Source organism: Rhinolophus sinicus, chromosome X (assembly GCF_036562045.2).
Source record: "Rhinolophus sinicus isolate RSC01 chromosome X, ASM3656204v1, whole genome shotgun sequence".
Lineage (NCBI taxonomy): Eukaryota > Metazoa > Chordata > Mammalia > Chiroptera > Rhinolophidae > Rhinolophus > Rhinolophus sinicus.
Window position 1 is genome coordinate 6,226,294 of NC_133768.1, and position 13,601 is coordinate 6,239,894.

The 13,601-nt window shown below is 47.7% G+C and overlaps 1 protein-coding gene across 6 annotated transcripts in view; it reads right to left on the minus strand.

The window, feature by feature from the left end:
• Positions 1–1,091: 1,091 nt before the first annotated feature.
• The window catches only part of XG (Xg glycoprotein (Xg blood group)), a 33,751-nt gene continuing 21,241 nt past the window's right edge, over positions 1,092–13,601 (minus strand). For 4 of the 6 annotated variants that reach the window (XM_019717780.2, XM_019717778.2, XM_074324172.1 and 1 more), the window contains 7 exons: positions 12,901–12,966; positions 10,743–10,805; positions 8,677–8,733; positions 5,755–5,796; positions 5,154–5,189; positions 4,111–4,227; positions 1,092–2,543 (listed from right to left, as the gene is read on the minus strand). In XM_019717780.2, coding sequence (XP_019573339.1) covers positions 2,527–2,543; positions 4,111–4,227; positions 5,154–5,189; positions 5,755–5,796; positions 8,677–8,733; positions 10,743–10,805; positions 12,901–12,966 — 398 coding nt within the window. In that variant the 3' untranslated portion in view covers positions 1,092–2,526. The remainder of the gene's footprint in view (positions 2,544–4,110; positions 4,228–5,153; positions 5,190–5,754; positions 5,797–8,676; positions 8,734–10,742; positions 10,806–12,900; positions 12,967–13,601) is intronic. The other 2 variants (XM_019717779.2, XM_074324171.1) reach the window with 1 other exon arrangement.

The window sequence follows — 13,601 nt, forward strand, 5'->3', positions numbered from 1 at the left end:
TCTCACTGCCGAATATCACTATGGTCACCTTTGAAGGACTCCCCTTGGGAAGCTATGCACCGATGCCAGCACCTCGTCCACCCTTCAAAGCAATGTTGGAACTCTTTTTCTGGAATGGCCATCAGAGCTGTTGTCGTATTACCCTCGATGTCCTGAATGTCATCAAAATATCTACCTTTCAATATTTCCTTTATCTTCAGGTAAAGGAAGAAGTCATTGGGGGCCAGATCAGGTGAGTAGGGAGGGTGTTCCAATACAGTTATTTGTTTACTGGCTAAAAACTCCCTCACAGGCAGTGTCGTGTGAGCTGGTGCATTGTCGTGATGCAAGAGCCGTGAATTGCTGGCAAAAAGTTCAGGTCGTCTAACGTTTTCACGCAGCCTTTTCAGCACTTCCAAATAGTCAACTTGGTTAACTGTGTGTCCAGTGGGTACAAATTCATAATAAATAATCCCTCTGATATCAAAAAAGGTGAGCAACAGTGTTGCAGCAAGTTCGCGAACTTAATTGTCAGACCAGCACACGTCAACGTTATCATTTCCTTCTGTGACACACAGGGAGACGGGCCTTCATTCTGACTTTTCTCCTCTTTATGAGCATGAGAACAGTCTCCAGCTGGCTTTGGTCAGTCCCTGCAAAGAGATTCCCAAGGGATCTTCATCTAAGCTTATTTCAACCAGGTTGACCACTGACCGTTCTTTCTTCTCTGGGTGAATTTTTATCCCATGATTCTCTGCCTATATTTATTCCATTCGGTCCGAATCCATCTTATCCTAGGTGGTACTGACGAAAAAAAAAAAAAATATATATATATATATATATATATATATTTTTTTTTTTTTTTTCCGTTGGGAAATGCAAGACACCCCTCTGGTTCTCAGACAATCTGCTGTGTGTTGAGACCGAGCAGAGACAACCTCAGCGACAGTTCGTGCCCACGGTTACACACAGCCCCAATGACACACAACCGAGCCGAGAAGGGTGGGTGTGTACTGGCTACATGCCAAACTATGTAGCCTGATATTTTTACACCTGTCCACTGCTGTGTCATAGTTTTATGTGCAAAATCTAGAAACGAGGACACGCCAACATTGTGTTTTACGTTTATTTTAAATGATGAAAAGTTATTGAAGACAGCTGCAGAAATCAGATGGATTTGTCGATTAAAATGTTTAAATTCCACATATATATTTATACGTGTGAATGTGTGTGTGTAGGTACAGTAAACACAGACTTTTGAAACAGAAGTTTTAAACTCACACTGGAACAAATATATATGGAACACGTTTAGGGGGCACGAGACTCCATCAGTTACAGGACCCCTGTACCTGAGCTGAGAAACATCACAGAATGTTCACAGTGATGTAGGGCACACAGGCGGTCTTCGAATTGCTCGAACCCCACGTAAATCCATCACGTGAGACATGCGGTTCTGACACATCTCACCGGCACCAGCACTTTTAAGTTCTTTTTCGAATGCTTTGTACTTTTGACTGTCTCTCCCTGGAAACCTAACACCCAATCCCTAGTGCTGAGAACAAAGCATGCACGTGTGGGACTCTGGGCTCTGGTTTACAACAAACGTCCTCACCTTTGGTGCTGAGACTTACAGCAAAGTCTGAAAGTCCTGTAAACATGAATAGTCGTGGAATGAAGCTATTCCAATACACCCACACCTTCCCTTTTCCTCTCGCCGAACGGAGTATTAAAATAAAAGCAAACAGCTACGCGAATGTCTAGATGTCTGAGGATATAAGTCTCTCTAGTCCAGCACAAAGAAAATGTATACGCCAAGGAAAGCCACATATGCACTTGCCTCAAGAACTGGCACCTACAGAATATCAAAGACTAAAAATAATACCAAAAGCTGCAACACCTTCAAATCGCTAGGGCTGTCCCATAGTTTCCAAGAAAACAAAACAAAGAAACAAACAAAAACACCATTGAAACCCTAAGAGTTCACAGGGAAAACGATCCCCAGACCCACCGAGTGACCGAGATGGTTTTAACCCGAGCGATTCTGCAGTTAAAAATCCCCCATCCAGCCTCCCTTCCTGTAGGTGATAAAAGTGTTGCACGCAGATGAGGGGGAGCTGACCTGCCATCAGCCCCAGTGCCGTGCATCCCTTGTGCCCACTTGTAACGCTGGGTATCGTGTCTCACGATTTCCCTCATACGTGAAGAACGTTGCATGGCTCAGGACGCTTATCACCACCTCTTTGAAGCTCCAGCAGCGTTCTTCATCTCCCAGAGCAGACTCGTAGCCTCTGCATCCAAATGGACCACGGAACCAGGAGATGGGGCCGCCCCTTCCGACCACTGCATGTCCGGCTGTGTAACTAATCTTTACAAACGCACCACGTCCAACAAATTGAGGATTCTGTGGGAGGCAGCACATCTATTGCCAACGGGAGAGAGAACATTTGAGGGAGGTGAATTACGCCAAGATTGAAAGGAACTGTTCAAAGGAGTGAGAAACGGAGTTCTTGCCCAGGCCCAACTTTCCTCAAAGTGACCCTGAGGTGCTCAGACGTTCTCTGGTGCTGGAAGGGAAATAGAGAGAAAATGTCACCGCTGGGAACGAAAAACTCTATGGATTGAGGTTAAATGTGTTATCTTTTTTACCGTGACCGTGACCGGGTTTGAACACCTTCAATAAACTGAGTAACTCTCTATATTGTTATATTGCTTTCGTTAAAACTAACATTGACATGAACCCCCTTGGGGTAAATCACTGCCTCACTCGCCTCACCCTATACCCGGCCCCCAGTTCCAATAAAACTTTATTTGTAGGAACAGGTGGCAAGCCTGAAGGCTGCAGTTTGCCAATTTATTATTCTTATTATTTAAATATTGCACTCAAATAGTGTTTATGTTGATGACTGAATTTGTTGGCGCTGCTGCACCCTCCCCCCGCCCCCTTTTATATTTTTGGGGCTGAGATAAATGCCTCAGGCCTGAGCTCATAGGTTTACAAGTCACTGACAAACATGCAACCGACACACACGTGCAGTTTCTCTGTCCTGATAAGGCGTGTTGCCAGGAAAGGAAGCAGGGCTTTCATAAATTCTGTCCCCTCCCTCTTTGGGGGCGGCTGCGATGTGGGCCGGGTTGCTGGTCAGTACCCCCTATGCACCAGCAGAGGGAGGCCACGGGCAGGATTTAGGGTTTTGACGTCTCAGGAACTGCTAATCTAAAAAACACCACTAAAATACATAAATAAACACACAAATAAATAAAAAAATAATAAATAATAAAACCATTGGAATAAGCTTCTGTTTAATAGCTTCTGTTTCTCCGCCGACACAAAGGAAGCGTGGGGATGGAGGGCCCCCCCACACCCAAACCCCAGACAGATTCAGACGTGGGTGGTGTCAGGACCAAACCTTGCCAGACCCCAAGTGAAAAATCGGAGCTGCTGTTTCTGCAGTAAAACTTCCCTGACGCCCCTCTGTCCTTCCCTTTCGAGAAAACGCAGGGCATTCACTAATCAGCGGCCAAGGACGGCTAACAGGGTGCAGGGGGGTGGGGGGGCCCGAAGTGGAGGGAGGGGCATTCTCCAAACCAGGGACACGGGACCCCAGCCTGAACCAGAAAGCCCCAGCGACCCCCAGCCATGTCCCAAAGTGTGGGCACAGCCTCCAAATTCACCACAAACATGTGTAACTGAGCGCTCCCATCTGTTTGCTTGTTTTGGGGTGCAAACATTTCAGTGTCGCCCAAATATTTTCCCCCCGGCTCATCTGTGAATAAAATTTCCCTGAAATAACAAAACAATCTAAGCAACTGAACCCCACCCCCCTCCATGCTCTAATGTTCCAGTCTATATTTGTTATTTAAGGCCTTTGGCAACTTAAACCAAACCTTGCAGGTCAGAAAACCGTTTAAAAATTTAATTAAAAAATCGAGCATCTACTCTTAAAACACAGGCGTTGGATTCTCTCCAGTGTCTCTGTGTTCAGGACACAGTCCCAACTTGAAATCAGTTTCTTAGTTACGCAAGGCAGTCTATATTGGGCTTATCCAGAAATAGCATTTGTAGGGAAAGATGCCAGAATGCATTTTAGACCAGGCTTTACAACTAGAAGAAAAAAATGCAGGGGAACTTGCCGTTTGTCCGAAAACAATTTCTCCTCCGGTTGCGTTGGAAATAGCTGACCGCTGCCCCCACCAGGGTCACCACCACGACCGAGACTATAGGAGACACGATTTTTGCCACCGTGTTGCCTGTAAGAATCATGGGAAGCAAGACGGTCTGAGAAAACCATCGCACAGCTGGTGCGAACACCGCTAACTTTATGTAAGGCCACATCCCCCTCTCTCATATTCAAGGAAAATAAAGTGAATTACAACTGGAAGCTTTAGGAAATGATTCTGTCTTTGTCCTAAGTTAAGCCAATTAACCACATCTTACTCATCCACGGCCTTTGAGGCACAGCTTTGCACAGAAAAGTCTCCTAATATGGTTTTTTCTAAAATGCGCTTAAATTGGATGGATTTGTAGACATACAGTGTTTCCTCATGCAAAAAAAAACAATGTTCAACCCACAAGTTCCCAGATACTGAGACTCTGCATATGTAGGGGGCTTAGTGCTGGAAAGTCACTTCAACCCCTTTCTCATCCCTTAGAACGGACGGGTCACTGTCACCTCCTGGTTGGGTGGGCGGGTCCCCTCTTATCTTCAACATAAACGCCAAATGCTAAGAGGCTGGGACCGTCCTTCCAGGAACACCCGGCAAAAGTCCCCTTCTGCTCTCACCCACCCCGTTCTTTGACCTGCAGTGGAGCTGGCAGTGCACTTTGGGGGGGTTCCGGGAGGGGTCCCCCCTGACTTCCTTCCTCCTCTTTCTTGGATTCAGGGCGGCAGTGGCCAAAGAAATGGAAGCGACAGGTCCGAGAACCCCAGCTCTGCTCTCAAAGCAACAAGGCACCTTCCCGCCTGGGAACCATCCATCCTCGTCTGTCCTCTGAGCCCCATGGACCTGCTGCCCCCCAAGGGCACACGCTTTGTTCCAGAGCTTCCATACAGACGTACATCAGTGCAATGGGCATCTTTGGATTGAAACATTGACACAGGCCTACACTGGCCTTTCCCACGTGGTGGGCAAGCTATTCTTAAATGTGGGGGGCAGGGGGGGCACCCAAGGATTACCTTGTGGGTGGCCGTAGGTTGAATACCCTCCTGCACCTGCAAGAGGAAAAGCAGAGTCACTTGTGCATTCGGCAGAGCTTATCGACGCCCTGCGTTGCTGGCACTGTGGGGAGGGTGGGGACGCGGCGAGGAGCAGGACAGACAAGCATCTGTGTCCTCACGGGACGGACTGTCAGTCAGCGCGAGGAAGGCGGGACCTAGACAATACGTTGCGTGGGGGGCAGCGAAGGGAGAAGGGAAGGCAACTCTCATGTCAGGCTTCCACTCTCGCGCGTGGAGCTGCAATGCGCGTAGGCAGACACCTGCACACACATATGCACACATGTGGACACACGTGTGGACACACGTGAACACACGTGCACATGTGTGGACATACCTACGCTCGTGCAGACAGGCCAGGCACACACATGTGCGCACACATACACACACAAACTAACACCAAATAGGTCTTCGGTGACAAATTAGGACACACATTGGAGACCCAGGCGGTCAGTTAGTCCCACGCAGGAGACACCGCAAGCTTCCCACCAGCGCCCAGGCGGCTGTTAGTTCCCCGCAGGGAGAGTCTGCACACACAGCTTTTACGACGGAATTCCTTTACCCTGATTGTATCCACCTGAACCGGGTCGATAGCGCCCTCCGCCTGCAGGACAGAAAGAGCGCATGAAACGCAAGGTAACCAAAGCCCAGGAGGTCTCGGTGGCGTCCCGCAAAGAGGCACCGTGAGACAGGAAGCATACCCAGAGTAAGAGGCTGTGCAAGGCTACAAAGCTTTCCTCTGCGTCCACCCTGGGGACAGTCACCACGGTCGGGGGTCCCCTCACCACGCAGAGACCGCCCTGCTCCAGCCCTGACAGCACCTGGTGATTTAAGCTCCTTGAATGCGCAACCCCCAGGAGTGGGCCTGGATTCCGCCTGTGTGCGCCTGCGCTGTCTGAGCCGCGAGAAGAACCCCCCCCTCACCCCCTCCCTCGGGAAGAGACTGCGATGGAAACGCACGGTACGCGGGAAGCACAGCCAGAGAAAAAGGAGGTATGCCTACGCTTTCTTCTTATGCCTGGAGAGCCATGTTTGAAAAACGATTTGAGATCTATTAAAAAACAAAACGCTTGGCGCTGATTTTGCTAGTTTTGAAGTGGAATCGTTTATGTGGGTATTATTTTAACATTGGGGGTTATGTAATATACTGCCTCTTCCAAGTGGATGTGGGTGTCATAAGGGCTTAACTGTGTCCTCCCCAAATGTATACGTTGGGTTCCTCACCCCCAGGACCTCAGGATGGGGCTGTATTAGGAGAGGGGTCGTAAAGAGGGGACTAAGGTGACATGAGGTCACTAGGGTGGGCCCTGACCCAATAGGACTGTGTCCTTATAAGGAGAGGAGATTAGGACACAGACACACACAGAGGGACGGCCATGTGAGGACACGGGGAGCAGACGGCCATCCACACGCCCAGGAGAGAGACCTCAGGGGGGACCCGCCCTGGGACACCTGGATCTCAGACTCCAGCCTCCAGGACCGGGAGAGAGAAATATGTGTTGTTGAAGCCCCCCAGTCTGGCGTACTTTGTGATGTCAGCCCAAGCAAATTCCTAAGTGGCTATTAGAGAAACCTGGCCATTGAAAGCCAGCTCCTGAAAAGATGAGTGAAACCTTTTCTCCACATCACCCTCCGGGAGGGAGAACAGACGTAGGACACGCCCTTCCTGGCTGGCCAACCCTGGCATTCTGCATGAGAAGGGAACATGCCAAACACGTTTTGTCACGGGAAGGCAGAAGCTGGGTGACTCACTCAACTGCCACCTGAGCCAAAACCCTGGTGCCAACCTGACTGCTGACTCACAGGCTGGCACAGCTCCAGGCCAGACTCGGGAACTGGTCCCCAAGGCGTGGTGCAGTGTGATGAGAGACCGGACATGTCCTGGGAAACCACGCAGACCCTCGCAGGACTCTAAGAAAGCTACGAAAGGAGTCACTTCTCTCTGATTTATGAATCGGGCAAAGAACAAAAGAACGCACTCTACCAAGGACCCACACGGAGGCACCATCTTCAGAGACGCACGAGTGGGGAGAAAGCTCCCCTAAGCCGACACGTCCTGATGTGGGGCGTCTGACGATAAAACACTCCACAGGACTATTTAGAGGAGTATGGACCGTGCGTTTGTCCCCACGACGTCGGGAACTTCACGTTAGCACGTTGGGTTTAAAGCAGATAGCTCTTCAGAGCACCCATCGCTTTTCAGACATTATCTCTCCCTTCCTGAGCATGTCCACCTTGTGGGGACAGAAGCATGGGGACAGTGCCACCTATGGAGGGTGACAGATGTCTACCCTTCCACCTGTGAACTGTGTGAGCATCATGCTGGCCTTCATTTTGTAAAATGCAGCCATCATAACTCCCGTTTCAGAGGTCAGAGGTCAGAAGATTGCTGAGACCACATTCAGCAACAACGACAATGCTTTAAAATCAATCCAGGAAACAACCAAAGTGTCCTTCCATAGATGATTGGATAAAGAAGACGCGGTATAGATACACAATGGAATACTATTTTGCCATAAGAAAAGATGAAATACTGCCATTTGCAACAACATGGATGTCTCTTGAGATTATTATGCTAAGCGAAATAAGTCTGACAGAAAAGTCGAGAACCATATGACTTCACTCATATGTAGGATATAAAAATGAAAACAACAAAGGAACAAAACAAACAAATGAAAAAACAAAACCTCATAGACACAGACAATAGTTTAGTGGTTACCAGAGGGTAAGGGGGGGGTGGGAGATGAGGGTAAGGGGGATCGAATATATGGTGATGGAAGGAGAACTGACTCTGGGTGATGAACACACAAGGGGATTTATAGATGATGTAATACAGAATTGTACACCTGAAATCTATGTAATTTTACTAACAATTGTCACCCCAATAAATTTAATTTAAAAACAAACCAATCCATAGATTGATTGGTGGGTGAAGGCAGTCAAAAGGTACAAACATCCAGTATAAGACAAATAAGTCGTGGGGATATAATGCCCAGCATGGTGACTTTAGTTAAAACTGTATTATACTATATAGTTACGATAATGTACTGTACATTTGAAAGTCACCAGGACAGTGGTTCATAAAAGTCCTCACCACAAGACAAAAACCTGGTAACTGTGTACGGTGATGGATTTCACCAGCCATATTGTGGAGACCAATTTCGTCATGTATACAAGTATCAAATCATCATGTTGTACACCTGACAGTAACAGAGTGTATGTGTCAATCAGAGGAGTCTTGCCGTCCATCGCTCTGTTTCTTTCTACCTGGATCAAGGTGTGCGAGGGCAGCACCTGGGGTCCTGGAGAGCGGATTGAGGAGAAGCAAAGGGCCAGAGCACAGGGGGCTCAGGAGATGAACAGCAGCACACAGAGCCCCAACAGCCAAGACCCAGGAAGAAGGGATTATGGGGCACACAGCTGGCAGCCCTGGAAATGCCCCCCAACCCCACTGCCCACCGGGGGGCCCATGAGCGGGGTGTACCGTGTGAGTTTCCATAGCCGTCATAACCGGGATTGTAGCCGCCGCCCCCGCCGCCACCTGTGGGAGAGAAGGAGGAACTGAGGGACGCCCCAAAGTGGGGTTCCAGCAGGTGTCACCCGACTCATCGGTAATGGCACCAACCGCACCTAACAGGCACCCCAAAGCATGCCCCAGGGTGGCAAGGAGCAGGGCCACTGGGGGACACTGATGGTGCCACCCCAACGTCATGGCTCCTCAGGGGGAAACTCCTGTGAAGCTGTAGCCCTACAGAGACCTCTGTGCCTCCAGGGGACACATCTGCACCCTGAGGGTCCCCAGTCACTGCAGCCACATCCTCCTTCTTCAGGGAAATTTGAGCAGGACCGCAGACCAAACACAGATTTGCCCCTGTGAGAAGGAGGGTCGGGCGGATGGTCCCAAGCATCAGTGTTCTTTACGAAGCACGAGGCATCTTATTTTTCTCCCCGTCACGCTGTAATAACCTTTACGACAAAGCTATTTATTTATTGCGTCTAAACATCGCAGAACAGATGAGTGAATGCACCACCTATGCACATAACAGACAGGCGTCTTGGCGAGGTGTGGGGCATGTCCTTTGCTTCCTCTGAAGTAAAATCGCAGAACTGAACAGACAAGAAACCAAAGCGTCATATGTTACAGCCTGGAGCCCAGAAGTGCATGCGTCTCTCTCCCGGGAGCCTGTACTTTTATTTATGTCTGAAGGATTCTATGCAGGTTTTCAAATTCCAGTTACAGAGAAAAAGTGCAACACAAGTTGCATATATGCATATACATGTGTGTGTGAAGATATATATATATATGCATATGGGTAGATATACACATATAAAGGCATATATAGGGTATATGAAAGTACATGTGTAATATACAAAGACATATGTGCATATATAAAGGTATATATATGCATATAAATTATATAAGTACAGAGGGTGCCCAAAAAATGTAGACACATTTTAAGAAAAGAAAAAAACTATATTAAAATTGTAGTACTCAATATATACCGATAACAAAAGATGAATACAAGTCATGTGTATACATTTTTTTGGCACCTGCAGTATATACGTGCATATATATAAGTGTGTGTCTTTATAAAGGTATATATATTAATAAAGAGATATAGGTGGAAATATACATATATAAAGAAGCATACATATACACATATAAAGATGTATATGTATATATAAAGATATGTAAATATATATCAAGATGTATTATTATACGTATACATATGTATATACCTTGTTTTACTAAATATTAGTTACATAATATTACTTATTATATATGAACACATATAAGGTATATACATATGTACATATATGAATGTGTATATATATATATGAACACACACATATACATACCCATATCATATTTATATAAGGATATATATGTATATAAAGGTATATATCCATAGATAGAAAGTTAGAGACAAGATCGTAATTGTTCCACTGCAAAAAAGACAGTTGGTGACTATGTGAGATGGTCAAATCCCCACTTTGTGCAACTATACAATGTTGTCAAATCCCCACTTTGTGCAACGTATACAATGTTGTCAAATCCCCACTTTGTGCAACGTATACAATGTTGTCAAATCCCCACTTTGTGCAACATATACAATGTTGTCAAATCCCCACTTTGTGCAACTTAAACTTATACAATGTTGTGTGTCAGTTATGCCACAATAAAAATAAGTGCTTACAAAAAGACGCAGAGATACGTATTTATACAGGTGTGCACACACACATCTAAAGGTATCTATTTACCTGTGTGTGTAAAGGTATACATGCTATGCATATACATAGATACACGCAGACACACACATGCCTTTGTAGACACACAACCACCACTTTTCAATGCAATCTGTGCCACTGCCAGTTTCAGCCACGTCACAAACCTCCAGAGTGGACAGACGCACGGCCCACACCCCCAGATGCAGGGTTGGACGGGGACACCCCGGACCCCCACTTTCCACTGGCGTTCATTGCGCTTCCAGGCTGGGGACGCGGCCTCTGCGATACCCTCCCCCCTCCCTCAGAGAAGCCCGCACGTACCTGCTGGCGGCCTGGGCCTGGGCGGGTAGCGGCCATCGCTGTGGTCCACGTCACCGAAGTAACCTGTGGGGTGAAGCACAGGGCCATTCCCCAAACACTCTCCAGACAGCCATCATGCAACCCAGGCCCGCGGGAGGGATACGCGGGCCGGTAAAGGAGCTTGGGGAGCCCCCCTGCCCACCTGGCAGGCCCTTCCCAGGATGCCAGGGCCACCAGGGACGAAACTGCCAGGGAGGAGAGCGTGCGGGAACCCGTCAGCCTGGGAGGGCCGATGGACTACACACCCCTGTGGATCTGAGTTTAAAAGGAAATGCTGCTCATGCAGGAAAGAAAGGTGGCCCATCACCCCTGGGTCCTTTTTTCCTGTCATTCCCTCACCGCTGGCCAATTCCCACCTGAGCCCCCTGCTAAGAAGACCTGCACAGCTTCCATAGGTACCCACCCACGTATCCCTCTGACCCCACACCTGGCTGCCTGGGGCACAGTTCATTTGGCCACCACTGAACGCCTGTGCAGAGAACCAGGCACATAGTAACTGCTCATTTAAATGCTTAGGGATTTATAAGTGCACCTGGAATGTACTGGCCTCAGACGGCGTCCAGACGTGCTGGTTACAAACACAGCAGGTGTGCCAACTTGCTCTGCCACTCACGTGTACCCCAGCAGCCTACATCAGCGGGGGTGTGGGGGGTGTGTGCAGCCTGCATGGGCCCTGCAGAGCTCAAGAGGTCTGTTTTGTTTCATTTACAGGGGTGTCTCCTGAAACGTCTTGGAGCAGAGAACAGCCTTGATGACGACCCCTTTCTAACGTTTCGGAGAATGTGAATCACAAATGATTTTTTTTGCGGGGGGGACTTGTTTACAACATTCCTGCCAACAGAATTGAGGGGATGTGCCCTGCTGAGCCAAGTCAGGGGCAAACCCCCCATCACCGAAATCAGCCATTCACGCATCTGTTCTTTATCTAGAACAGACTACGAATGAGCCACACATTATTTTTGGCTCGGGGAAGATATCAACATACAGAAGGCGAAAATCCATGCCCGTGGGGCTTTCATTGTAATTCAAGGAAACAAAAGGAAAAGCCATTGCATATCAGAAAGGTTAAAGTGCCCAGCTGCTGGGAAACAGAAAGGCAAGGCCGGGTGGGGAAGGGCCTGCAGGCTGGGTTTAGGACAGGAGGTAAGGCCTTGGAGATGGGGACACCCTAGCCAAGACCTGCAGAGGTGGCAGGGAGTGGCCTGCAGACATATCTGAAGGTTGTCTGGTTGGACTTGACCGGGAGTATTTTGGACCCTAGGAACGTGATGTCCAAACATCTCGAGACAACCCAGGAAGTTACATGAGAAAAGCAAGTGGACATCAGGGTACCCAGCGTATCTTAGCTTTATCCCCCAGCACCCATTGTTCAGATGTTTGCTCACGCCGTGCAACTATTGTGATCCATTCATTTTGAGGGCCAGCGTCTCTGTCCCGAGCGGTCTTCTGACTTGTGTCCAGTTCACAAACTTCTTGTACAAAGTTTGTGGGGACTCGGACACTCACCCCTACTCAATCATTCCCTCTGTAGTGGTTCATTTCACAACACGCGGATTTCCCCTCAATTGTAAAAGTTTTTTAAAATTAAGTGAGGGGGTTGGGGGTTGCGTGAAAAAGGGAAGGGATTAGAAAGTACAAATTGGCAGTTATAAAAATAGTCACGGGGATGTAAAGTACAGCACAGGGAATATAGTCAATAATATTATTGTAATAACTGTGTGTGGTATCAGGTGGGCAGTAGACTTATTGGGGGGATCACTGCATACATTATATAAATGTCTAACCACTACGCTGTACACCTGAAACTAATATCATATTGAACGTCAATTGTAATTGAAAAAAATAATTAAACTTTTTTTTAAACAAGCTAAAAATTGAACTACCTTATGGCCCAGCAATTCCACTCCTGAGTATTTATCCGAAGAAATCCAACAACTAATTTGAAAAGACATATGCATACGTCCCCATGTTCATTGTAGCATCACAATAGCCAAGTAATGGAAGCAACCTAAGCACCCAATCCATGGATGGCTGGATAAAGAGATGGTACATACATACAATGGCCTATTACTCAGCCATAAAACAAGAATGAAATTGTACGAACAGTCCCCACTCTCACCTCCAGTGTTGTCGGAATGGCCAGGCGGTGGACGAGGTGGTGGTGGTTTTGGCCGGGGGTAGATATCTGTGAGAAAATGCCACAGTGATTTTAGGAAAATAATGACCTCATTCAGCGACGAACCGCCCGCACAGTAACAAAAACTGGAATACAAGATGACATTACAGCTTATTCCCAGGTGCTGTTTATAGCATTCGTGCAAACTCTTGTCCAACTGAACATCAGCAGTTTAAGACCTCCGTACGTCATGCTTAAAACCCCACTTTCATTTTGGTGCCCAGGAGCTTCTGGCCTGGTTCTTACTGCGAGAAGCTCACAGATTCCTGAGCCAATATACCAGGTGCTCAACTGCTAACGTCGCGATGTTTAGCGTTATCACAAATGCCACAACACTTTACCAAAGCCAGGCACCAGTATTAGGGTGAAAGCACCCCACCATTTGATGGTGTCTTACCCTTTGCACCTTCCATGTATACGTCTGTCATTGGAGTTTCTGAACTTTTCTCACAATGCCCCCTACTGGTCCTTCAAGGTCAGCACATGTTTCTGCCCCAGGGCCTTTGCACGTGACATTCTTTCTGCCAGCAGCTCCCTCCCCCTGCCTCTCGGTCACTGTACACACTCCATAAATATCTGATGAGCCTGTCAGTCACCTGGCCAAACATTGCTTCGTCCTTCACATCTCCACTTTAATATCCTTC